General features: G+C 40.5%; 1 protein-coding gene across 4 annotated transcripts in view; it reads left to right on the top strand.

The window, feature by feature from the left end:
- CHRM3 (cholinergic receptor muscarinic 3) overlaps positions 1–27,896 on the top strand; it is a 476,047-nt gene that overhangs the window by 300,031 nt on the left and 148,120 nt on the right. Inside the window, exon 1 of one of the 4 annotated variants that reach the window (XM_073879000.1) lies at positions 2,477–2,525. The exons of the other annotated variants lie outside the window; for them this stretch is intronic. Coding sequence (XP_073735101.1) covers positions 2,494–2,525 — 32 coding nt within the window. The 5' untranslated portion in view covers positions 2,477–2,493. Of the gene's footprint in view, positions 1–2,476; positions 2,526–27,896 lie in introns of those variants that run through there. 4 annotated transcript variants of the gene reach the window in all.

Below are 27,896 nucleotides of genomic sequence, written 5' to 3'. Positions count from 1 at the left end.
CTCACTGTGTTTTAGGCATTGTCTAGACCAGCAGTTCTCCAAGTGTGGTCTGTTGAGCTGTGTGTGTCTTCAAGAACTTTTCAGGGAGTACACCAGGTCAGAAATCATTAGGTTATAATACTAAGAGGATGTGCACTCTGTTGACATTTGCACTGATGGTGGTAAATCAGTAGTAAGTAAAACTGCTGGTTCCTTAGCAGGAATCCAGGCAGGGACACAGAGTTATACTCGCCACTGCCATTCCTCACTGCCCCTTGCCCACGCGTTTTTTATGTAGGAACGTTTGTGATGAAGCAGTTTTTTCATTTTCTTAAACCAACTAATTTTTTTAAATCTCCATCCTTGAGTACACAAAAATTGTAAATATTCAATATTTTTAATACGGGTGAAGTATGCGTGAATTTCTGTTTCATGCTGAAGCATGACGTTTGCCTTGAAAAAGGAACACGTATACTTGTTTGAGATGCAAGCTGAACTGATTATTTTTTTCATGAGACACCATCTGTACTTAAAAGGACGACTAACAGATAAACTTGGGTTATTCAGACGGGTATTTTACAGATATTTTCTCAATAATGAATGAAATGAGTTGTTATTTCAAGGAAAATACTTAACAGTATTTGTTGCCAATGATAAAACTTAAACTTTCAGTAAAAATTTAAATTATGAGAAAAAATAAATCTACTGCTGTGAGTTTGACAGCTTCATAGTATTTGAAGAGTTTTCTCATGAGATGCTGTGATATTAATTAAAGTGACCTTTTTTGTATTATATAATGAAAATTGTTGAAATTTAGAAGACCTGAATAATTCAGGGAACCAGTGTTTTTTTAAAAAATGCAAAAATCATGGGTAAAGTTTCATTCAAAATACAAGGGATTCTAGCGGTGCCTGGGTGGCTCAGTCGTTAAGCATCTGCCTTCAGCTCAGGTCATGATCCCAGCGTCCTGGGATCGAGCCCCACATCGGGCTCCCTGCTCGGCGGGAAGCCTGCTTCTCCCTCTCCCACTACCCCTGCCTGTGTTCCCTCTCTCCCTGTGTCTTTCTCTGTCAAATAAATAAATAAAATCTTTAAAAAAAAAAATACAAGGGATTCTAATATAACATAGGGTGAAAACCTTATAGATATGGTTTTGATTCCACATTGCATCTCATATTTAAGAAAATACTACTGTTGACTTTGGGTGTATTTTCTTTTTTTTTAAGATTTTATTTATTTCGGAGAGAGACATACAGAGACAGCATGGGAGAGAGCGTGAGTAAGGAGGAGAGGGAGAAGCAGAATCCCCACTGAGCAGGGAGCCTGACGCGGGGCTACATCCCAGGACTCTGGGATCATGACCTGAGCCAAAATCAGACGCTCAACCAACTGAGCCACCCAGGCACCCAAGACATATTTATTGGAGAGAGAGAGCACTAGCGGGAGGGGCTGAGGGAGGCGGGGAAGCAGACTCCCTGCTGAACAAGGAGCCTGATGCAGGGCTTGATCTCCCAACTAGGAGATCATGACCTGAGCCGAAACCAAGAGCCAACCAACTGAGCCACCTAAGCACCCTGGGCATATTTTCAAAATAAAATATCCACAAGTGTCTGAAGAAACTATTAAAATCCTCTCCTTCTAACTATATATTTCTGTGAAACTGGATTTTCTTCATGTATATCAACCAAAGCAACATTTCTCCTAATACATTGAATTCAGGGGCAGAAACAAGAATCTAGCTGTCTCCTATAAAGCCAGGCATTAATGCAATTTGAAAAAATGGGGAAGAGTACTACTCTCACCCGTACATTTTCTGCTTTAGAAAATACAGCCACTTTTCCACAAAAATACATGATTTATGTTGACATGTAATTGGCTTATTTTTAGATTATTTTTTAAATTCTCAGTTTTAACTTTTAATATGGTAAATATTGTTATCTATACCCCATAAACGAAAGGTCTTTGGTGTAGTCGATCATCTTAATAGTGTGGAGGGGACTCAAGACCCCGATTTTTGAGATGCAGTGTTTTAGATATGGGGACTGCAGACTCAAAGCCGTGCTTTTCACCTTCACAACTTCACAGAAGTAGAACAAACAATGCAGCTACTCCATTTCATCTGACACCGAAATAGAAGATCTGTAAGAAGGCTAAGGAAAGAAACGCAGGGCCTGGAACTCACAGAAGTGGGACAGGGAAGGCTTCTTCAAAGAAGTAACACTGTATCTGAGTCTTTAAGTGTATCTGAATCTTGATGTTCATCTGAATCTTGATATTTGAGTACATATTAGGTGATAAAGGGAGTGTGGGAATTCTTGTAGAGAGGACACACTGTTCAAAGAAACTGATTATAAGAGCACATGTTGTGTTCTGGAGACTGCAAATTTAGGTTGCATGAGCAAGCCAGAGTGCTAAAGCTGGAACTGCAGAACTTGACCTTGGTTCTGACCACAGAGGAAACAACTAAAAGGTTCCTATTGTAGAAAGCCGACTCTTGCAGTACCCTGGAGACTCATGTGGGCACTGAGAAACACTGGCATTGGCAGGTAGGAGTGGGGAGAAGGAAGAGGTGGATTTGAGCAATGTTAGGTGAAATTTATGGGATTTGGTAGCCAACTGAATGCAAAGGATGATGCAGAAGGTGGGAAAATAGTTATAAGTTTTTGGCTTGGGTGGTTGATTGACAATGGTGCTGTTCTTTGTGTGAAAGAAAAAGAGGGGGAAATTGGGGAAGGATGGTGTTGATTAGTATACTTGAACATTTTGAGCTGTATATCACTGGATCAGCAAGTGGAAAGAGCCAGTGAGCACTTGAATGTACACCTCTGTTAGAAGAAACACAGAGGCTGAAAATAGAGACAGGGATGCCATGAGGACGGAGACATCCTCTGGATCCACGGTTCCGACTGAGATCACCCAGACATCAGGCATAGGTTCAGAATGGAAGAGGGCGGAGGATGCCAGTGTCAAAGAGCTAAATGGGGCAAAAGGAATTATATTGCAGGTGATGCTGGCTATTGTAGTAACTGTTGTCATATTTAGAAGAGTTTTGTTTTCAACCTTTAATTTCCGTAAGGCTGAGATTAAGGAGGATCCCAGCTGGTGATCTGTTCACAACTGAAGAATTCAGTGGTTGATTCTCTGTCACAGTTGGTTTTCATATGCTATGAGTATACACTGATATCTGTATGCATTCTTGCATGGGAGTAAGAATAAAAGGGTGGTGAGAGAGAGATGGGGGGCAGGGGGTGTAGTGAATGTGAATGTACATGGAAACTGTGAACATTTTCTAGTACAAATCTGCTCTTTTTAAATATATGGCAGCATTTGGGTAATTTAAAACATTTTAATTTTGGTTTAGATTCAAATGTATCTTTTGCCAACCATTTATGATCTATAAATAGCCATTAAGATTGTTCCCTCAAAAACATTTAAAAATCTTTACTGCTGGCCTCAATGGTTTGGTAGGAACGTTGGTCCAAAACTGAAAAGTTAACCAGTAATTAGCTATCTGTGCTTGTGTTTTACATTTTAAAATATATATTAAACTGCCTTCTGAGGATTATGGTTTTAGAATATAAAAAGTAAATATAAACAGGTTAAAACACAATTATTTAGCAACCTTTAAATTTGAATTCTAACAACAACAACAACAAAAAACCGAGTCTAGAAAATGCTCAGTGACATAACCATGGGACACAGCCTGCTTGAGCAGAGGACTTTCTTCCATAGATTTGCACTTGGTTGGCCCTCTACCCGCATACAGATGCAATTCAGTGATTCACATGAAGTTGTTTAAAACATACCACATTTAGATAATCATAGTTAATATCTCATTTCATTTGATTAATTGGGCTAACTTTATCCAGAAAGAGGAACACATGTCATTTTAACCTTGCTTCTATTCTTAGAAGTGATATATTCCCTCCAGATGTCTCCATTGTCTCAATCCATTTTATTCAAAAAAAAAAGGTTTTATGTCATTTTATCCTTTCATCATCTGTTTTCCTGGTCATATAATTGAGTTGGCCAAATTTTTCCATTCTCTCTAGCTCTCTACCTGTTTGAGTTACCTTTCTGTGGCTGTAATCCCAAACCATACCACCAACTATCTCCATCAGCCTTGAGCCAAAGTGGAGACCTGATCCAGCTCCAGCATCTGGACAGCTCCCTGAGTATGCAAAGCAGGAAAAGGCTCCAAAGGCAAGAGAGATGCAGGGTATAATGGAAATAAAGACCGTCCCCCCAAAGGTTTCTCCAGCTGTTTCAAAGATTTATGAGCAAAAGGAAGGAATTGAGGCAAATGTTCTATTAACGGTAGGCATGTGGCTTTTTGCACGTATATACTTGACATACGGTATGCGTCCAAGAAATCTTTATTGGTAGTAGTAGTAATGTTCAGGGTAGAAAGTCTTAAGTTACAGACTAGCAATAACTTCCTGTTTTGCTGTCACCTTTGTAGATGCACATAAAGGTACTATAGTTTTACCACAAAGCACAGTTATTTTCATTTTAGAGGGGAAAAAATTGAAGTAAAAGTAAAGGGTGAGGACTAAATAGGAAATTGGGTTGAGTCAAGAAGTAAACTCAAATATTAGTTTCAGTATGGCTTTGCTACACTTTCCTTATGTAGGGAAAGGTGAAGGGGAGTAAATTCTCATCAAGGATTTCTGATCTGTCAGAGCATTGCTAGGGCCTTTTACAAACTTTATTTCATTAAGGGATGCCTGAGTGGCTCAGTCGATTAAGCATCTGTCTTCGGCTTAAGTCATGATCCCAGGGTCCTGGGATGGAGCTCCACATCAGGCTTCCTGCTCAGCAGGGAGCCTGCTTCTCCCTCTGCCTGACGTTCCCCCCTGCTTGTGCTCTCTCTCTCTGACAAGTAAATAAATAAAATCTTTTTAAAAATCCAATTTAACATAAAACATTTCCTCTCTTAGGCTTCTTTGTGTAAGGTATTAAGCTGAACTGAACTCAGTTCTAGATGTTGTGGATCCAAATTTTATTTTTATTTAGACAGTTACTCAAATGATAGAAATTATTGTATCCTGCAGACTCTCCACACTTGTACACAATGTAAAAGGTGCCGTGCTGGTCAAATGCCAATTATTTTCATCTGTGACACGACTATTACCTCCTTCTCAGGCTCTGCAAAGCCAAACTTTTACTCCTGAAAGGGAACTAACCTAATAGCAATGAACATCCCAAGCTTTCAGATTTTGGTCTTTAAAAATCACTTGCCATGTAAAGGAAAGAGTTCTGGGGCGCCTGGGTGGCTCAGATGGTTAAGCATCTGCCTTCGGCTCAGGTCATGATCCCAGGGTCCTGGGATTGAAGCCCACATCGGGCTCCCTGCTCAGCGGGGAGCCTGCTTCTCCTCCCTCTGCTTCTCCCCCTGCTCATGCTCTCTCTCTCTCTCTGTATCTCTGTGTCTCGAATGAATAAATTTAAAAAAAAATTTTTAAATACATTTTAAAGGAAAGAGTTCTTCTTGGAGAAATAGCCGGCTCCAGGTCTGGGACAAGAAATATTCAGAATGAGCCTAGAGTGTCTTTTTGTATGAACAGCAGGGAAGACAGAGCCTGCTGAGGTTCTAGCAAAATGACCCAGAGCCAACTTAGTGGACTTTCACTAATGGGAAATGGGACAGTTTGAAAAATCAAAAAGTACATCCACAAATAATTTAAGTACATTAAGTATGTTACAGTTTTATGGATTTGTAATAATAATACAAGAAAAGTGGTAGGTTTGGGAGAATGCTAGGAACTCAACTTAGCATTCTGAAAACTGATAAATGAAAGGAAGGACTCAAGCATTTTTCCTGCCTTCTCTTTGCAAACTGGATATCGGGCTATCCCAAGTCACTGATGCGGGAAATGTTATCTTTTTAGAAGAATTCCAGTTAGTAACTAAAATATAACAAGTGGATAAACTTTGAATATCACTATTTTCTAACTAATAAGTGAAATAATGAATCTGGGCAGTGATCATCAATCACTGTCAAAGCCATATTACACATGATAAATAAATAAATTAGGATTTTCAAAAAAGGAGGAGGGCAATGAGGGGTGGGTGTTCATAGATTAAAAGAGAACTAAAACTAAGGCCAAACACATGCAATGTGTGGACCTTATTTTGATCCAGATTTGAGCAAACCAGCCATAAAATAACACTTAGGATCTAATGAGACAAATACTATTCGTGGACATTAGGGAATCTGTTTTAATTTTTTAGGCATGATATTGATATAGTGGCTATATACCTGGGATTTGCTTCAGTACAATCCAAGATGGAGAGAAGTAGGTGGAAAGTTAGACGAAATAAGATTGCCATATGTTGGCGGTTGTTGAAACTGGGTAATGGAGTTCAATACAATATGTCTACATTTGTGTATGTTGGAAATTTTCCACTATTTAAAACAAAAATAAATATATATATTTTTTATTCCATAGGCTGTACTCATTTGAAATACAGAGCATTTGCATCTGTTCCAAAAGGGCATCAGCATAGGGAAAGAATTATCATACTTTTTTTTTAAAGATTTTATTTATTTATTTGAGAGAGAGAATGAGATAGAGAGAGAGAGAGCATGAGAGGGTGGAGGGTCAGAGGGAGAGGCAGACTCCCTGCTGAGCAGGAAGCCCGATGCGGGACTCGATTCCGGGACTCCAGGATCATGACCTGAGCCGAAGGCAGTGGCTTAACCAACTGAGCCACCCAGGTGCCCAAGAATTATCATACTTTTAATTTACCCATTTTTGTAGGCAAGAAAGCAAACTGAATATATGTGCTCAGACACAAAAACATAAAACTCTAGTATAAAATCAGTGTAACATGAGTTTATGATCCCTAATATCACCCTGGCTGAGATCATGTAACTGATCTCTAACTCCAGTGGCCCCCCATAGGTCTTCCGTCAAAGTAAAAGTCAAGTCGTTCCTATCATTGTATTATAGACGATGCTGATTTGCTTCGTGCATAAATTGGGTATTTAGAGCACACTCTCTGTGTCTGTTTCCTGTAATGCCTAATAATCCTGTTCACCGCTGTCTATCCACTGAAGCTACACAAGTCCCATGTAGCTGACAAGCTTCAAATGAGAGACTGGTTCTTCCCTGCTTTTATTATTCTTTTAAAAATGATAACTCCAGTTTTAAAAATCATGAAATAGTTCTGAATGTTTTTGTCAAATCAAGTCACTGTCAAACTTTTCTTTCCCAGACACAGATTCATTACTTTTGAATAAAATAAAAGCAGTGAATAGAAACAATAAATAATAAATGAAGCAGTAATTTGGCTGGAGGTGTAAATTGCTGTTGCATTTCTTTTTCTGACCCCCTATCTTGCCTCGTGAGGACTGAATTCGGTCCAGTTACTTCCTTTCTTTTGTCCTTGAAATTCGCCGTCCAGAGAAAACTGCCTCCCCTAAGATGAGTGCTGACAAATTAACAGTATTATATAATTTACACAAATAAAATACATCAGAAAAGCAGTTAGTCTGAAATAATTTAGCAGCTGAGCCCACAAAGGAGGGTTTCCTTGGAGATGCATGGATGTGCCGGACCGTGCGTTGCTTGCCACTTTGAGCAATAAGGACTCTTCCTGTAAACAGTATGGACCACTAAATTAATGACGTGCCGATCCCCATCTTCACTACTCCCCTCATGAGATTGGAGCCTAGACTAAACCAACACTATACTGTTATATTCTCAACTATATGGTAACAGCTGATAGATCCTGAACCCTTCCTATGTGCGTCTTCACAGAAATTCCGTGAGGAGGGGGTTACTTATTGTAGGCAAATATGTTGTATGAGGAACTGGTGTTTTAGGAAATGAGCTGCCCCAAAACCAACGGGCCAGATGGTGACAGAACCAGGATTTGAACTCTGCAATCTGAGCTGAACCCTGCATTTTTTCATCTCTACTCAATATGGCCTCTTTAAGGATGAATGGCTTCTTACTATCAGCTAAAAGATAAGGTGTAGTTAAAAACACAAGCAATCACCAAATAATACAAGAAGAAGCAGGAGAAGAAGAATTTATTTTTTTTAAAGATTTTATTTATTTATTTGAGAGAGAGAGAGAATGAGATAGAGAGAGAGAGAGAGAGCACGAGAGGGAAGAGGGTCAGAGGGAGAAGCAGACTCCCTGCCGAGCAGGGAGCCCAATGCGGGACTCGATCCCGGGACTCCAGGATCATGACCTGAGCCGAAGGCAGTCGCTTAACCAACCGAGCCACCCAGGCGCCCAAGAAGGAGAAGAAGAATTTAAAACGTGCTGATGTATCGTCATTTAAGTCCATCTTGACTTTAAAACTGCCCCAAACACAAATGATACCAGCCTCAATTGCATTATACATAAGGACATTGGTAGGTCCATAGCTATGGCTGTGGGAGTAAAGGATTTATTTTAGGATATATCATCAGATGTTAAACCTAATGACTGCCAGATTAATACAGAATGCTACAGATTTTGCTTTATGTCAAAGATTTGAAACTTTATCTCATTTTTTTGTTCTTGAAAATTTTCCAAGCTTAATGGCTGATCTTGCTCATATTCTTTCCATAACAGATGATGCCAATAAAATTCACATTTCCAGCATTAAATTGACAGCATTCCCTTTTTAATGTTTTATTTCCTTAAACATAATAAGTTATAATAAAGTAACTTGTAAAGAAATTGCCTATAAAAAATGGCTCCAACTTGGAATCAACTTAGAACAATCCATTGGGTAATCACAGAAATCAATTCTCTGCTCTTAATTTAGTTTTGTATGAAAGTTCAGTCTTACCCAAAAATGTGTGGATACACTTATATAACACATTTGTATTTGCATAGAATTACCGCTACTGCAGAAGTATTTTTAAATAGTTTAATGTTTGGGGTTCATTTCAGGAATTTTTTCCCCAAAACACTAATTTCTGGGCAATCAAGTATATATTTGATTTAATACCTATATTTTCCACATATATATCACTTCCATTATATTACTCTAGAGTACTGTATACATATTAAGAATGATGTGCCTGAGTCTACTTACGATCATTATTCATCCAGCATATTCACTTTAGTATATTGCTTAGCAGAATTTTTAGCTACATTTTGACCAAATAACTTTTATAATTTAATTATTGCCCTTTATCACTGTGGGTGATGAGTATAACTGCTTTGTAATGATCTCCTTAGACAAAATGAATTTTCCACAGAAAATCTGAGCAAATAATGGAACTTGAATCTGATCACTAATCCAAGACCAGTTGTGGAAAGTGAAATAATGATACTGTTGGGATGATTGTTGCCAATCATTTCAAGAAAACAACAACAACAACAAAACTAACTGTAGGTATAGGTGCTCAAATGTGTCAAAGTCCATTTACCAATGTCCCAAACTCATAGTTCGAAGCTAGACCTCTGCCAAGTAGCTTTGACCTTGCTTGCTCTTTTCTCGATATTTTTCTCCTCACCCTTAAGATACAACCACTTTCTTCTTGCATTTTTGCAGCTTGAATGTGGCACTGTGGGGTGACCTGAGCAGAGCAATGTTTTCACGGTAGAGCGTCACAACACGGTGCTGCTCCCTCTGCTTTTTGGAGTTGTTTGAAGTCATAACTAACCCAGACAACTCTTCCTAAAATATCCCAATGAGAAGAGAATCTACCCAGATTACAGAGAGGCCTGTTGAAGTATCTGAGCTCACACCTCCACAACTTAACAAGTCAAGTAAACTGATCTTTCAGAACACACGCGAACATTGTTAGTGTTTATTTGTCATGGTCAATTAAAAAAAAATTACTCATGGTCAGAGCTTCCTTAGTTGGTCTATTTCATTATTGCCAGCAAGAATGAAGAGAAGCACTTTGAATACCTCATAGGGACTGAGGTTCATGGGTTTCATTTCCCTGAGGTTTTTGCAGTGAAGCATCGATGTAACCCAGCTTTTCTTTAATCATATCTGCATTTTGGAAAGCAGCTTTTGGTCCCTTCTCTCAGCCCCATCCGCATCCCCGGTAACCCCGTGCCCTTCATTCCCTCGCTCTGATGCCGTCTGTAGTTGTGGGATCCACCTCTGTTTGTACAGAATTATAGAAAAGCTGTATCCTCAACATGCAAGCATCCACGTCCCATATGGAGAGCCCCAGCTTGTGGTCAGCACTGGGGCTTAGTGGTGGGGACGGGTGGTGATCCCAGCCAGCCAGATGGGGATTACCATCCCAGGCTCAGGCTCAGAGAGATCTTGGGAGCCAGGGGTTGTGTGTAAAGGGGACATTGGGATACACTAATCCCGAGATGGGCCAAAAACCCGTTTCTCCCCTGGGCAAGTGTGACTCCCAACTATGGCGGGTGAATGGCATCAGTTTGGTATTAGAAACCTGCGAATTAGACGTTTGGCCACAGAGAATGAAATGAGAGAGAGAGGGAGAGAGAGAAAACCCGATCAAGGCAGATCCACGACTGACTTTCTTTTGCTAGTTCTTGTGCTCTGGGAACAGAAACTGAAAATTGACCACTTTGGCACTCTTTCGCTCTCTCTAAAGATATGTAGCGCATACTCAGTGCACTTGGCAGAGCGCTGTGTAAACAGGGAGTTGTGTATCTCTTAGAAAAGGATTGAAAAATCCACCCGTGGCCCTGGAAAAGAAGGGTTTCATTTAAGATGTGTTTTTGATGTAAAAGTGTCCATCAACACTATAAAGCATCTTACACATCCTGTCTTTTCTGAGCTTGCTCCTGGGGAGTTTTTGCTCTCCTCCCGGCCCTCCTCCCATCCTTACCTGCCTCCATAGATTCCAGTCGCTTTGTTAATGTTCACTACAGGAAGCCTCTAAGAATAGACTTGCTGCTCTGAGCAGATTCTATCTTGAGACATGATGGGGTGGAGAACAGCCAAGAACACTGTAGCAAATAGGTATCCAGTTGGGCTTTTCAATATTAGGTATTTGACAGGGCCCAGTAGCACCAGCAGGGATAGGCATCGGAAAAATGCATTGCCGGGTTCTGTTTGAAAGCTCCCTGTCATTTCAGAAGCACTTGAAACTGAGTGTGCACTGGGCTTTGCTATAGCACTTGCAAGGACTATTAATAGGAGTTCAGAACTTGTACTTGTACTGGCCTTTATATCAGTGGGGGTGGGGGGAGAATCCGAAAACTTTTCTCCTCCAAAACCAATCAAGCCAAGTGTGTAGCAGTCTTTCAGCGTACCATCACATAGCTGTGAAAACTTTAGTCAGGAGAGCTAAATCACATTCATTTTTAGGCAAGATACTTCCTTTGTGCCCAAGAGAGATTGATTTCTCTTATACTCTGCTAGCTGGGGGATGCTTGGTATCTGGAGACCAGTTGACTTTGCTCTTTGCCCTGGTGCTTGATGAAAGGACGTGAGCTGCTTCACACGGGAGAGCTCTCCAGTGAGATGTGTGCTTGTGTGGGACTGCACTTCTCTGTGGGTGTTAATGGAGTTAAGTGTGCAAGTTTCCAAGTCACAAGAGCAATAGGGAAGGGAAGTATTCCAAAAGGGGTGGAGCACCGTGACATAGTCGTAGTGGAAAAGAGTTAGGCTGCTCTGAGGCATCCGGGTGTCTCCTGCAAGGTCACTTTCTATCATACAGCCTTCTTCCTGTCAGGGAATAAGATGTTCTCAAGTCCAGGAATGTTAGAGGCTAAAACCGACGTTAAGAAAACTATTGTCTTTTAACACAACAACTGGAAATCTTCTCAAAATAATATTGTGAAGTGCTTTGCTTAGGGTGCGAGGAAAAATTGCATCTTTTTTTTATCATTATTATTACCATTGTTTCCCCATTTTCAAAGCTGGAAGCCTGGAATTTTGACAAGATGTTCTAGGCTCAGTCTGAGCTGCTGAGGCAGAAAACATGAACGCTGCGTGCTCTGAGGTACCACGGGCTACCAAGAAAATTGACTCTGAGGGTGTTTTCACGAACACGTACTGAGGTGATGGTGAAGGTCAGGTTTAGGAAAATAAATCATTGTTGTTTTTAAAAATGTTTCCCCCAGCTTAATCTTATTATGATTCCCTATTTTTCTTTTTTCTTGATGTATTCATATGTTTTCTTCCCAGCTCTTTGTATGTGTTCTGTAAGCGATCTCATATCCTTTTCGTAAGACATCTGGGTTTGAACAAATAAATGAAAGGAATTCCATCCTTGAAGCCAATTGAATATCGGCTGAATTCAGTCAGTTAAAGCCTTTTTATTTATTTACAATGAAGCCCCCACACCCCGTTCATACATATGTATAGTCACATCACACACACACACACACACACACACACCCTATACCCCTTATATTTATATGGAAACATAGTCAAAAGCTACATTCAGCCTCACAAAGATGGAGTTGTGGTAGATTAAAGGAAACTTCTTTCTAAAATGTAAATCTGATTCCATCTTGTCCATTGGCCACATCTCTGCCTTTGTCCCTGTGAGGCCTCTCTGGTCTTCTCTCTGTTGCACTTGCATTTCGACCCGTAGGCCCCGGCAGTTTGCATGGTTTATTCCTTCAATCATTTGATATTTCTGCTTTCTCATTATGTCATGTGTAAAAGTATGTGTGAATTCTGTGCCTCACAAGTCACAGATCCAAAGACCCTGTGAGGCACCGAAAAGGAACATCATAGTTTCAATCGGTTGAGAACTAATATCCGTGTTGGTTTTATAATACACTTTCGGAGAAATTCCCCAAACTTTTCAATTTCTTCAGCAATATAATGAATCCATGTTTGTTTGTTTTTTTCCGGAGGTGGGGGGGAAGATAAACCAAAACCATTGCATTAGCTATCTATCCTGAACAAATGTTACAACTCAAGGTGCATCCATTTTTTCCTCTTTCTCTATTTGCTCCTTCTCTGCTGAACTTGATGCAAGAGAAATTTTATATTAAAATGATGTATTTTAGAAAATCTCTGTGTCATTTAAATTATTTTAAGAACTGCTCTCACAGTTACCCGTTGCTGCAGAGCCACCCCAGAATTTAATGACTATGGGTAATAATCATCTACTGCTCACTTTGTTGCACTTTGGGCTGTTTGCAGCTGAGCAGGTCTTCTGTCCTGCCTGGGGTCACTCATGCAGCTGCAGGCATCTGGGATCCAGCTGGGGCCAGATGGCCCAAGATTGTCTCGCTCGCCTGTATGGCAACTAGCGGGGCTGCCCGAAGGCATCTCAGTTCCCCTTTGCATGGCTGAGCCAACAGTCTTGCCAGTCTGAGAGGGGGAGAGCAGAAACAGGCCTCGTCACAGCCAAACTTGGAAGTCACATACGTGAGGACCGTCACATCCTCCTGGTCAAGGCAAATCACAAGTCCAGCCTGGATTCTAGAGCTGAAGGAATACACTCTCCCATGATGGGAAAGACAGGAAATCATCTGTGACCATGTTTAATCTACCACCATCTTAATGTGTGTCACATTCATTTAATGAGTAGTAGATAAGCAAATAAAAGAAATAACATTTTGCAAGTCTGAATATTAAGAAAACAAGAGTCTGGTGTCATTTTTAAACTTCTAACAAGATTCATTGGAAAATTAGGCCCTGTGATAATTGAAAGAAAACCAAAAATCAGTATTGCTGTAGCCCGTGTTACTCATTCTTACTATCATCTGGCTCTACCTAAACTGTGCCTACTGAGTAAAGATCTTTTTAGAAAGCTACCAGTTTCTATAATTTATTGAAAGGGGAAACAGTTTGGGGATATGTTCAATGCCTAGTAATATTTAATTGAAGCCATGACTTGGGGCCCAAAGTAAAACCAATGTAAAAAAATAACTTCTATTTAAATGGAAACTCTAGCATTTGCTTATGTAATGAGGATGCCTCCATTTTACTGCTCCTTTTATTTACAGTTTGCACTCAAAGTTGAAATCAGTTTTCCAAAAAACAGAATTTTTTTATATTAGTGGCAAGTGACCATTGGATGCCATTTATCATCACTTTTTATTGTATTCCAGGTGCTTTTCTCAGTATATTCTTTTCAGTAAACTCCAGTTAAGCATAAATATCCTTTAATCATTTTAGCATTGATGTTTTCTTGCTGGGGAAAATCAATTCCTAGTAAAATTCATGCAAACTTACCAACATGACACTTCCATGAAACGTGGCGATGAGATTAGCGAGAGACCCATCAAGTGAGCCCGGTCATTTCTGATCCCAGCCACAACCGAGAGAAACACAGTGTATATTTGTCAGTTACGCTTCCGTGAACCTGCGGGTGGAGATCTGTTTGGGAAGCAGGGACGTGTCTCCAAAAGACGATATTCTTACTCATGAACTCCATGTGTAGAGGAGATTTACAGTTAAGATTTTACAGTTTCCCTCATAAAGCAAAAAAGAAACACAGCCTACATTTGTTTGCCGAGAAACATTTTCCCTTCTCCCACCACCAAATTAAAGAGGTCAGTTATCCCTCACTGATATGAGGAATTCTTAACCTCAGGAAACAAACTGAGGGTTGCTGGAGTGGTCGGGGGTGGGAGGTATGGGGTGGCTGAGTGATAGACATTGGGGAGGGTATGTGCTACGGTGAGCGCTGTGAATTGTGCAAGACTGTTGAATCACAGATCTGTACTTCTGAAACAAATAATGCAATATATGTTAAGAAAAAAAAAAAAGAAGAAGATAGCAGGAGGGGAAGAATGAAGGGGAGTAAGTCGGAGGGGGAGACGAATCATGAGAGATGATGGACTCTGAAAAACAAACTGAGGGTTCTAGAGGGGAGGGGGTGGGGGGATGGGTTAGCCTGGTGATGGGTATTAAAGAGAGCACGTTCTGCGTGGAGCACTGGGTGTTATGCACAAACAATGAATCATGGATCACTACATCCAAAACTAATGATGTAATGTATGGTGATTAACATAACAATAAAAAAATTTTAAAAAAAGATAAAGAGGTCAGTTATCACTTCTGACCTCATAAGTTCACAAGTCAGTTTGCATCTGTGAAAAATCTGAATATTTCATCTCAAATCTGGATAATTCCAAAGGATAGTGTTAGAGAAGGCTCTGCTCTTAGGTAAGAAGTCACACTCCTACAAACAGTGTCTTTGCCTTCTGACCTTTGACTTTCTAGACTCTTCTCCCCCAACATGAAAAAAAATTCCCATCTCTGCTGAAATTCCATACCTGTTCCCGCATGGCATCCACTGATCCTTGAATATGCTTAGTATAATCATTTAAATCCTGCCTGATAAATTCTAAAATCGGACCCTCTCTGTGTCTACTTGTGTCATCGACTATTTCTTGTCATGGGCAAGAATCACATTCACTTGTTTCTTCATACATCTTACAACTTATTTTATGGTGAACATTTTGTATCAAAGAACAACAGACTGAATTAATAATATTTATGCATGGAAAAAAATTGGGTTTTATTCATGCAATATACAAATACAGTCCAGGGAGCTCTGTCCACAGTCTTTGATGCATTCACCCACATCTTTGGAGAGTGTGCATGGCTGGGGCACTGAGGACCAGACTTTCCCTTCTATCCTACAGTTTAATTCAGCCTATGCCATCAGCCCGAAAAGTGTTGCTGTCCTGGTTCAGACGAGAGAACTAGGTGCCATCAACAACTTGCCCCGGGTCTGGCCCTAGCAAATGCTCAGGTGGGATTTTAACACAAACCTATCATTTTTCCTACCAAATCTCTGTGCCTTAGTGTAATTTAGTTTTAACCTTTTATCCTTCAAGGCTTTCTCCACATGTTCCCTCTCTTCTTTCAATGCACTGGCTTTTATTTGCAGATGGCATAATAACAGTTTGGGCGTCCTTCCAACCAAGGTCTTTCCTTGAATATTTTGGAAGGAAAAGGCATCTTTAATTAACACCACTTACAAAAGGGCTTTTAGCCTCCAGAAATGACGGACCCTTAAGAAAAAACAAAGTTAGGGTGGGGACAGCTCAACCAGTGATCCTGACTCTCTCTCCCCCAATTTTTCTCTTCTTTCCTTTTCTTGGGGATCCGGGGCAGGGGGAGGGAGGAGATGTCTTTGCTTTTAACTGTGATCAGGGCTACAGTGATTTCTCTCACAAGCTCTCCATGGTTCCTTCTTAGAAGGTTGTGGGTTTGAATCATTTTCGGAGTAATCATAAACTAATGATGAGATCAACAGCTGTCATTGCACTGATATCTATTGAGCATGGACTGCACTTTGGGTCAGTGCCTCCCTGCTTACAGCAGGTGCCTGGAGGATCGTAAAAATTGTGAAATTTGTCCGGGGTTACCCAGAGCATAGATCTGAAGCTGGTATGTCTTAACTCTTACTCACCTGTTAGGAGTCAGAGCAGGCATCACGCGTTCCAACAAACTTCTTCTGCCGCGCTCCCTGAACTGAAATTCTAGCCCATCAGGCTCTATGTGTTGGTCCCCTCTGTGGTCAAGTGTCCGGTCTCTGAGGGCAAGGGATCTTTTCTCATTTGAAGTTTAATTCCCAGAATCTAACAGAGCGCCCGACGTACATTCCTTGATAAGTGAACTGTGGAAATAGAGGGTGTGAGCTCAGTGGGGGTGGCCTGAAAATAAGAATCCTGGGAGCTGGATCTGATCATAGTAGCAGCTGATCTTGACTGAGCAGTTAGGACCTGCTAGACCTCGAGCAGCCTTCAAATGAGGCACCTGATTCCTCCCACTTCACGTGGAAACAAGCAGGAACAGAGAGGCTTGGTCATAGGTTTGGGGCCACTGGTCTAGTATGTGGTAGAGCCAGGATCAGAGCCCAGATCCCAGCCTATGCTCTTAACCACCAAGTTTTATTCCTTTTCCAGGCTGCTCAGAACTGATCATTCCATTTCTCCTTGCCTTGGTACCTTTATTTTTTTAAGAGTCAAATTATTTTTATTTATTTAAATCTTGACATAGGTGCCCTCCATTTTAATGGTACAATTAAAACCTACATCATTCAATGTGTGTTCATATTTTGGTGTCCTAGGCACCATCATAGGCCCCTAGGCCCTAGAGATTCAGCAGTGAACAAAACTGGCCTAGTTCCTGCAGTTAACCCTACATTCTGATCAGGGGCACAACAACAAAAATAAAGAATACAATATGTAGCATATAAGTAGGTAATAAATACTAGAGGGAAAAATAGAAAAACTAGAAAAAGAGAAGATGCATGGGGGGTAGTGACAGGGAGTCACTGAATTAGGTAGGGGTGGTCAAGGAAAGCCTCACAGAAGACAGCAGTTGAGCAGAGGTCTGGGGGAGCAGGGGGAGGGGCCAGTGGCTAGAGAGGAAGGATGTTCCCAGCAGAGAGAAATGTGCAAATGTCCTGAGGCAGGAGCTTGAATGGCTAGTTCAAGAAAGATCAAGGAGGCCATGTGGCTGGAAGGCAGCCAGGAGGCGGAGCTTTACTGAGAAGGAGGACAGGTGGGAAGGGAGGATTTGTTTTAGTGGTTTTCATTTTGAGATGCTTATTAAACAACCATAGGGAGAGGTCAAGGAGGCACATAGCTAGATACAAGAATCAAGAATGCCAGGCTGAGGACATCTGGATTGGCACATCCATGCCAAAGTCCTCAGTTCATAAACCATTTAAGTCTGTGGCAGCCCAGAGAGGGAAGGGAATAGGATGAGCTGCCCCAGAGGAGATGGTATCTGGGCTGGATCGTGAAGAACTTGCATCAGATTGAGGAGCAGAAATCGGGGTGGAGGACACTGAAGACGGAGAGACAGAGTTGGTGCCAGGACACAGGACAAAGAGAGGTTCAGAGTGTTGGGAGTGGGGTCAGATGTGGCTGTATGGCAGGACACAGTGCAGAGGGGGTGGGAAAGGGCCACCTGGTGAGGTTGGAGAAGCAGCTTGGGGAGCCAGATTGCTAACATCTTTTGCCAACATGCCAAGGAATTTAGTGTTTGTTCTGTAAACAGATGGGAGCCATCGAAGGCTTTTTTTTTTTTTTAAGATTTTTATTTATTTATTTGACAGAAATCACAAGTAGGCAGGCGGGCAGGCAGAGGGAGAGGGAGAAGCAGGCTCCTTGCTGAGCAGGGACCCCTATGCGGGGCTCGATCCCAGGACCCTGGGATCATGACCCAAGCCGAAGGCAGACACTTAAACGACTGAGCCACCCAGGCGCCCCATCGAAGGCTTTTAAACAGGAATGTCACATGATCGGATACATCGTTTAGAAAAGTAACTGGTAATACAGTGTAGGTTAAATTGGAGAAGAGGAGGCTTAACTGATGTACATAGTAACTATCGACGAGGTTGAAAGTGATGGTCACCCAAGACATACAGGTCAACGTTATGGGAAGATTATAGGTACCTCTTCTTATTGAAAAAAATATTCCTTAAATAAATAAAGGCCTGTGTTTAATGTTACTTATCGTTATCATTTTTGGGAGAGCATAATATGATGGGTCTGACTTCTTTGTCTTAAAGGCCTTAAATAATTTTCCTTCTAAACCAATGATCTGTTTTGAAAGGTGAGTACCTTGTAAATATTCACATTTCTCTCCACAGAGCTGGACCCTCAGGTGTCACAGTTAACTACTCATTTTACTTGGTTCCTAAAGAAACTGATCCAACTTACTTGTGACTAAATCCCATTTTGATTTATGTTTTTAAAGGATTTTATTTATTTATTTTTGAGAGAGAGAGCACAAGCATGAGCACGGGGGAGGGTCAGGCAGAGGGAGAGGGAGAAGCAGGCTCCCCAGTGAGCAGAGAGCCCAACGTGGGGCTCAATCCCAGGACCCCAAGATCATGACCAGAGCTGAAGGCAGATGCTTAACTGACTGAGCCACCCAGGCACCCTCCCCCATTTTGATTTAATATATGGGGGGAGAAAAGGTGGCAATCCAGAAATACCCCCGTATTTTCTATTCCTGAGTACCATTACCCATATACTGACAAAATTGCAGTATTTCATTTTGGAAAAACACAAGCTGCAGGAACTAGGAATATGCATACCTTAAAGCTTGTTGAAGGGAGCTCCCCACAATCAAACAGGAACTTATTCTTTGTGTTGATAAAGTCGGAGTGCAAAGCCACCTTTCTTGCATGTCTGTTCTGTGCCAGACCCTGTCACATGAATTTTTATTTAATTTTTAAAACACTTTATTACATGTGTAATTTTACAAGTGCCAAAATTGAGACTCAGAGATTTAAATAACTTGGCTAAGGACAAACAGCTCTTACCCAAAGTAATGGTTACTTTCATTGACCTCTGCTTAGCTTGCCATGAGAAAGCACACTTGATGGGTAAAGCAAAATATGCAGAGATGGTTGGAAGGGTCCCCCTAATACTGTTTGTCACAGAAGCTTTGGAATGCTGTTATGAAGATTGATCCACCTCATCAATGAATATCAGTTCTCTTTCTAAGTAGTTCATTCTCTCCCTAGTCAGGATGCAGGTATAAGTATGAAGGGTCCCCAAAAAAATTAAATAAAGAGATTTTGTCAGTTTGCTCTCCAAGACTTAAAAGCCTTACTAAAGATTAATGTGTATTGCTCCAAATATTTCAATCCATTAGCAAGAAGTTTGGCTCATTTCTGTGGATAATGGATGAAATAAAAGGAAAAATTAAAATTTATTCTTATATGATGTAAAAAACATCAATTATTTGACTTTCCGTATACTTAAATGGACCGAGTTCTACAATTGTTTTCTTACCAAGGAACTCATGTCATTCATGGCACAAATATTTATTAAGCACCTACTATCTACTAAGCATTGTTCTGGAAGCTAATTAGAGAGCAATAAACAACATACACAAAAATCCCTGCCTTGTGGGAGCATTCAGCTTAATTTTGCAGTGCATTTACTCTAAGACATCCACCGAATTACCCATGGAGCACTTTGAAGATGCACAGAACGTCCATCAGAATCCTGGGACATTTGCGAGTTTTAAAAGTTTCACAGGGTTCTGATTAGGAACCTGGGACTGGGAAGCTTTTGTAGAAGAGTGGTGATGTATTATCCTTCCATTCCAAACCATTCTTGCTCCTCTTTTCTTATCAAATTTCCACCTTTTGGTCAAATGCGGAGAGCAACTTGAGAAAACACAGGGCACAGAGTTTTTGCTTTGAGAATGTGTAATGTGCTCAGTATTTTAAATGTATTGATAAAATGTTTCTAATCAATTTTACAAGCAGAATAATGTTTTTACTCCTGTAGGAATAGTGATGTGCAAAGGACTACTGTCAAAATAGGAATAAGGAAATGATGTTATTTTAACTTGAGTAGACACCTGTAGATTTCTCTGTTTTGTAAAATTGTACTAGATTAGCAGTTATGGGGGTATCTTAAACCATCACTCAGGAAGAAAATGTGCACACGCTCACCCATTATCTGCACTACTTTGAGATGTATTGGGTATTAACTACTTATCATCATTTCTCACGTTGAGTGTCACATTCCTCATTTTTGTTTTATTTTGACTTTCCAAACATCAGTTCTCTCTTGTTGTGAAGGCAGGGTTTTATGGACACTTTTTTTCTCATTCTCAGCCTGATCAACCTACCGTCATATGGTGGGCTTTTGTTCAGCTCTTATTCTAGTAAGGGATAAATCATAATACCCATCTGTCCTTGACTCTTTTTAATTCCATCGAGTTTTTAAATATACAGTGTTTTTCAGTTAATGAAATGTTGGGACAGTTAAGTAGTAAATTCTGTGTGAAAGTCAATTTCTAGGTCAGAAAAATTCAAACTATGAAGTTATTAACTGGAATCAATTTGCATATATCTTGTTTCATTGTCGCTTCGATGTTAGGAAGGAAAGAAGGAACAGCCAGGGAATATGTGATTAGTCCAAAATGGATGGATTGAATTTATTTGATAAATATAATTAGCCTTTAAGCGCCAGCGTCATTAAACAAGGAACAATTTCCAGAAGACAAAGGAGGTTTATGCAAATCCTGGTGTGCCTTTTATTTTATGAGTTAGCCTTGTGTAGATTTAGGCAGGGCTGAAATACTTGACCTTCGTGTTGAGTAGATGGCTTTATTGAGGGAAAATGATTTCTGTGGAATACCAAGGCTGTACCTGCAGCTCTTTGAAAGAGGTTCAACTCTCTGAAAATGGGTGTTGAAATGAGCATCAGTAGGAGCGCCTGGGTGGCTCAGTGGGTTAAGCGTCTGCCTTTGGCTCAGGTCATGATCCCAAGGTCCTGGTATCGAGCCCCGTGTCAGGTTCCCTGTTCAGTGAAGAGTTTGCTTCTCCCTCTCCCTCTGCCCTTTACCCTCTGCCTCTCACCCTCACCTTCTCCCTCACCCCCTCCCCCTCCTCTCTCCCTTTGCCTCTCACCCCTCTGGCCCTCCTTCCTTCCCCTCTACCCTCTCCCCCTGTTCATATACTTGCCCTGGTGCACATAAGCTGGTGCACACACACTCTCTCTCTCAAATAAATAAAATCAAAAGAAAAGAAAAGAGCACCATGTACTGAAATGCATAAGAAAGATGATTCCTCGTAACAGTCCAGGTGAGGAAAGCCCACGCAATGAGCAGCATGGCTGCCAAGACCACAGACGGTGTTTCTCACAGGTTCAGAAGGCCAGGTACATATTTCTTTTCTCCCTCCCCCCAAGATTTGTTTTATATTTTAATAAAATGTGGGTTTGGGTTCGGCACTACTTGGTAAAGAAAGAGGAATCATTACCAGTAGTGAAACTTTACCTTTTGACCCTTGACAACTTTGCAGTAGTGAGCTTCAATGGAATCTCTCTTTTTTTTTTTTTTCTTTTGGTTTTGATCAGACCGCTGCGCATGCTGAATTATGCCCCACAAATCCTAAAGCAGGAAAGCAGAAGTGTTCTCATTATCACTCCAAACTCTGAAGTGCTCGGCACAAAGTTTCAGGGGGTAGCTTTGCATGGTGTGTGGGCATCTGAGCTTTGGGGTGCTAGAAGCCCATTTTAACAAAGGCGGTTTAATCACTAACCAGAATGACTGTATTTGTTATTTTAGAGTTTTTATTGTAAATAAAATTAAAACTTAGGTAAGACATCCTGACCTCAGATTATAAAATGCCCATTTAAGGTATTAAAGAACTTACTGCCCATTTAAGATATTAAAGAAATTACTTAGGTAGGACATCCTGACTTCAGGTTCTAAAATGCCCATTTGAGGTATTAAAGAACTTACTTGCCCAGATGGGAAGAAGATATTATAAGGCCCTTTGTGAATGATACAAAGAGGCCAAGACCACAGTGGCTTTGAGTCTCCGTTAATGGTTAGGATAGCCTATGACGGCTGTTGAAGAAATGATTATTTGTAGGTGGAATTTTTATTAATGGGGATAATGCTTATCCAGTTACTTCAAGTTTTATCTTAAATATCACCCATTTGTGACATCTCTTCCTCCCACTCTCTTCTGGAGCACACTGCCTTTCTTATCTATTCTGATCTGTATGTAGCCCCATCTTGGTACCTGTAACTCAGCATCAGAGTTTGCAGCCTAGTTGACAGACTAGCTGGAACAGGATTTGGTAAATGTGTGCAGGATATAAATGGAGAAATGATAAATGATAGACAAGTAGATATAAATGTGCTTGGAAGAAATTACATGAAAGGCTGTAAAAGTGAAATGGGAAAAATATGAAATATATAATGAAATATATGAAATATATTTCTGCAATTTATTTAGAAGTTCTTTAATAACTTGTGTTGCTGCCATTATTTGGTCAGCTCTTCAAATTCCATTTCTGTGTGAGAACTTTCCATTCAAGGATTCCACATTGCCATCCCCGAACATGTTCTCCACAGCAAATATCTCCTGATGGATTCTTTCATCTTACCCTTAACAAAGGATAAGATGCCAAATCAAGATGTGTAAAATAATTACCCCTTGAGGGGAGATGCATCGAAGACTCACTACCATCTTCTGTTTGCGTCTTCTGTGTTGCCCTAAGGGAAACAAGGGTGCCAACCCACCTGTTAATGTCTGCCATTGGATTTCTGCAGTGTAAATCTGCAATTTACATCACTCATCTTAAACTGACTTGTGCTGATGAGCCTAAGAACTAGTGGGCATCAACCCTCTCAACAAAGTTCGTATTTCTGGGATTCTTACAGACAATCTTATCAAAATGTTTTTATTCCTGACATCATTTCTTTTAGATGCTGGACTTGTGGGCCACTGCCCATTTATATAACCAGCTAGTATAACTCCCCAGAAACAAACAATTATCAGGTCAGAAGAAAGAACAGAAAGACTCAGTCAAGACAGACAAGGACTCTCATCTCAGCTCCATCCAAGTTATGCAAGGACCCTCAATGTTCTCATCTACAAAATGGGGTCAACAATACAGTCTACCTGAGGGAGTTTGTGTGAATAAATAATATGATCCAGGCAAAGTGTTTAACATTGGGTGGAGCACAGACTAAGCATTTAAAACTAGGAGCTATAATAATAACACATTGTTACTTTAAAGTAATGTGGCAAGACACAAAAGAGAATGAATTTGCTGGAAGAGTCCGCCAGGACTATGTGTTAGATAGGGAATGCTAAGCCGTTCTAGCAAAAGATCCCTTGGAATTCAAGAGCTCAAGGAAAGCAGAACTTTAGGTATTGTTCGCATAAAGGTCTTCGAGGGGTGTTCCAAGTCAGTGAGTTTGACTTCGTGAGATCATCTTCCAGGTCTCTCTAGTTAGTATCATTCCAGCGCATGCAAAGTACAAAGAACATGGAGGCGCAAAGGTGGGAAATTTGGGGTCAGGCATCGAAGTGGCATCTGTCAGGTCCACGCAGACTGCCCTGGGGAAGAACAAGCACTAAAGCTGTGTACCCCAGCAAGGAAGGTGGCTGGACAGCCATGCTTCTGCTCAAGGAATTTTCCTTGAGCTGCTAGTCTTCTGTGGGGAGATTGGAAGAACACACACAGGTCCAAAGAAGTTGCCTCCTTGTGAAGCTTGTGAGTCAAGCCTGTCTCAAGCATATAGTCTTGTGGTTTTCTTTTTATTAAACGAGGAGTGAGAATAAACCGTTTACACGATCGCTTCCAGTTCTCGGTATCATAGAATTAGAGAATACTGACTTTCAGCAAAATACCACTTTGGTTAAATATTTTCCTAATTGAAAAATCGCCAACAAAAATATAGGGTAAGTACTGTAAGGATTTATTTTGTTTTCCATTTTCAAATATGAAATAACATTAAGTGAAGTTAGGACAAACAACCTCTAAATTTATCCATTCAAACGTTCTTAAAAACAAATAGAAAAGGTTAACCATGCCAGTTTTCCTAAGCTGTTTTTCTAAATTGGAAAATCCTGAAATTCTTATGATTGTCTATTAGATGTGATCATTGTATTTTTAAAATATTTTTTCACCAGGCTTCAGCTGTTGTGGGATTCACATCAGAAATCAAAGAGAAAGGGGATGAAGGTCAGGGTTAGTGTTAGCTTTTTCAGATCTTGGTAAAGAGAACGAGAAACTTCAAGAGATACATTATTTTTTATTGATATTTACATATAAAGAGATAGGTGATGTTTTTTAAAATGCCGCTTTTGGACAGCACAGTATGTGTTTGGAGGAACGACTTTGATAAACTGCCAAAGGTAGAGGGCAAGACTGCAAAGGCATAAACTACTCCGTGTAAGATTAGAATGATTTATATTCTTTCTGAAATCTACTAGAGTGAGCTTAGGAACCTCTTCCAAGAAATCTGGCACTTAGAATATGGAAATATCATTATAGTTTCCTGAAGCAGGAGTTGTCTCTGTCTTATTCGCCAGGACACAGCCCCAGGATTTAGAGGGATGCCTGAGAGATTATAGATATAAATATAAATGTTTATAGTTACAGAGAGAGAGATGGTAAGTTCTCATATTTTGTTGAATGAATGGTTGATTATAGAAGTTGGAGCACCAGAGAAGCCTCAGTTTACCCCTGGGTTATATAAGCAGCCTCTAGATGAGGAAGATGTCATTTGGCAAATGACCACAGTTGCTACAAAAACAATAGTGGATATTTCCCAGGGGATTTTTTAAAAAGATGTGTTTTTTTGGGGGGGGAGGTAAAGTAAGAAAAGTAACTCAATAGAAGTAGGCAGTTTCGTCTGTTGACCTTTTGAATATCATAAATCATGTGTGACAGAGCCCATTGATTGTAGGCGTCTTGAATGGTTGCTAGAGGGTTTGCTGTGACCATTCACTTACTCACTTATTTGTTTTCTTTTTAGCATGTATTTATGCCAGACACTGTGCTTATTACACTGTGATTATAGTGACAATCACAGGGGACAAGACTGCCTTCGATGAGCTTTATAGTCCGGGGGCCAATACAGACGAGTCACCAGGTTATTGGTACATGCAGACCGTGTATGTGTATAGATACAGGGTTTACATAAGACATGCAGGATTTTTCAATTAGGAGACACTCTGAACAAATGTCTTTCAACCGCAGTGGTTGGAACAAAGGAAATGTGTTTGATTACCACGATTATAAACGGTAAATATTTGAGTACCATGTGAACAAATAATTTGGAACTTAAACACCTTCACATATTGCCTCAGCGACGATTTCATGGTCCTCCCAGGTCCTAATTTTCACCGTATGGTTGCTGTTGAGATGTGGTGGCAGGGATTGTCCTGGAGACATTTCAGCACTGCACACTGTCTGAAATGGCTCTCGCTTGGGGCCGGTACCACCCCTCCAGGAGGCATTTGCAAATTTCCCACAATGACTGTGCACTCGGGGCAGAGGCGGAGATCCCAGGGTGCTCTGTGGCACATGGACAGCTCAGTACCCCGGAGAGTCATTCTGTCCCAAACGTCACTGGCTTCCCACTGAGAAGCACTAGAACAAATCAAGTCCTTCTTTTTCCATTTCTGTGTTCTGAAAATCCTGCTTTAGATATGTGTCTTGGGCGAAGCATGGGCAGTCCATCCACGCACTGCAACACGGGACAAAAAGAATCATAACAGGATCTGTGAGAATTAATGCTATGTTCATGAAGGGAACTACGATCCTGGGGTAATTCCAAACAGAGGACAGTGAGGAAGAAAAACTTCAAATCTAGGCGTTATGGGCTAGTCCCCCAGAGGCTGAAAGAGGCAGAAGGTGGAAGGAAGATTTTCTTTCATAATTTGTCTAAGGGTGGGGAAAAAAATGCCCAGTCTTATTCTCAGATTAAGACCATTAATGAATTTAAAATGTGCAGACCCAAGGCTGTCCTGCCCGGTCTTAAAAGGATTATGGATTGGATTAAGGGACTTTTCTGTTCCAGCAAAGCTTACAGGAACTTTCCTACTTTATTGAGGTAGAATTCTCTTTAATTTTAATGCGATTTATCTTTTCTTTGTTCTCTTAAAACTGAATCCAAAGCATGTCCTTATCAATGCTTCCATAACCAGGTTAAATATTCTGGAGGATTCTATCCTCTTTTTTGAAGGAAATCTGTTCAAAACCATGGGGGATGTTGCGATCAACACTCTGAAAAGTTTCCTTTACCTTAGGTATATCAGGCAGCACCCCAGGCTGAATTTTGTATACCATTGTGTTTTATTTCAGTAACACAATCAAACCTCACTTATCAGGAAGTGCCTTATCGGTGAACCTCAAATATCTAGGATATAGTAAACCCAAGCAACAAAGTGCCTGATTTTTATGCCAAAAATGAAAAACTTCCAGGCACTCCTGGGAGTCAGTGTATTCTCAATTTACAAACAGTTCTAAGAAGCTTGATGATCTGCTACCCTGGCTCGCAACAGACTGAAAAATGCACAGCCAGAGACTTGTATAGTTCAGCTTGAGGATTGGAGCGGGACCGCCTATAGCCTAGCAAGGAAGAGGTACAGGGAAGGGGTACCACACATTTACTTGAAAACAATAAAGAAACTCTAAAACCATGTGAGTTTGGAACTGGGTTGTTTTGTTCAGAGGAACCGTCCAGCTAGGCAGTCCCTGAAACACTGCACATTCCCTAGGTATGGTCCTTGGCGATCATAGTAATCATATGAGAAGAAGCAAGAGAAGTTTGTAGCACCTTTTATGAGGTTCCCTTAAAGGTGTAATTTTTTTTTCCAAATTTGTAATTTTTAAAAATTGTGCTGGTTATAAGACTAAGCCATAGTTGTCGGGGGCGGGGGGGAAGTACACTTGTTTAGAGTAGCTTACTTCCTAATAAAACTGGATCGGTGGGGCAGTTATATGTGAAATTCAGTTTGGAAATCCACCTTTGAAAGTTGGAATTTTTCGAAACTAAAGAGAGCAAATTCTGTATTTTCTTATCCCCTCCTCACAGGGTATGTGTCTTTCTGACCTACAGATTTCTTGATACTATGTGTTGTTCACTTGATTTCCTCACACACACATTTGGATGCATCATGATGCAATCTTGGGCTACCCTGCATCATCAGGCTGGTTCATGCATGAACCCACAGTTTCCAACACCCCTTAGAATTGAGGGAGAGAACTTCTTTTATTCATTTTGCACCAGCCTGGATAAAGAGAATTGAGGAACTGGACTGAAATCAAATGCTACCAAAGTGAAAAATATCAGTTACATAATAATTAAAGCTTACATATTAGATTATTTTTATCTCTTTGTGAGTAACTCTTAGATTAGTATAATTACATCTATGGAGTATGTTCTCCTATCAATTTATTTCAGAGAAGGGCTAATCAGTATTGACAGAGTAAAATGCATAGCCCTAAAATGTTTGGGTATATTGGATCACTATTGTTCTATTACCCGATATCTAATAAGGAAGAAAAATAGACTAGTTATGGAAATAATGATAAACTTTGGTGGGGGGTGGGTCTGAAAGAATGAACTGGATGCAGAGTGTAACAAAGGTGGCGAGGCCTGACCTGTTTTCTGTCTGAAGTCTTGAGGTTTAGAACCATGCAGTTGCAGTTAAATGGTGGTGCCCACAGTGGGCAGCATAAGTGAACTGTTGTCCTCACTCTCTTCTCATCTTATTCTTGCCTGAGTTTTTTACATAATATTTCTGCCCTCTTACT

The sequence above is a fragment of the Callorhinus ursinus genome, unplaced genomic scaffold, assembly GCF_003265705.2.
Source record: "Callorhinus ursinus isolate GAN/ISIS: 27379988/994484 unplaced genomic scaffold, GSC_fseal_2.0 scaffold32, whole genome shotgun sequence".
NCBI lineage: Eukaryota > Metazoa > Chordata > Mammalia > Carnivora > Otariidae > Callorhinus > Callorhinus ursinus.
Note: the sequence above shows the minus strand (reverse complement) of the source record. Positions and strands in the feature narration are given on the sequence as shown.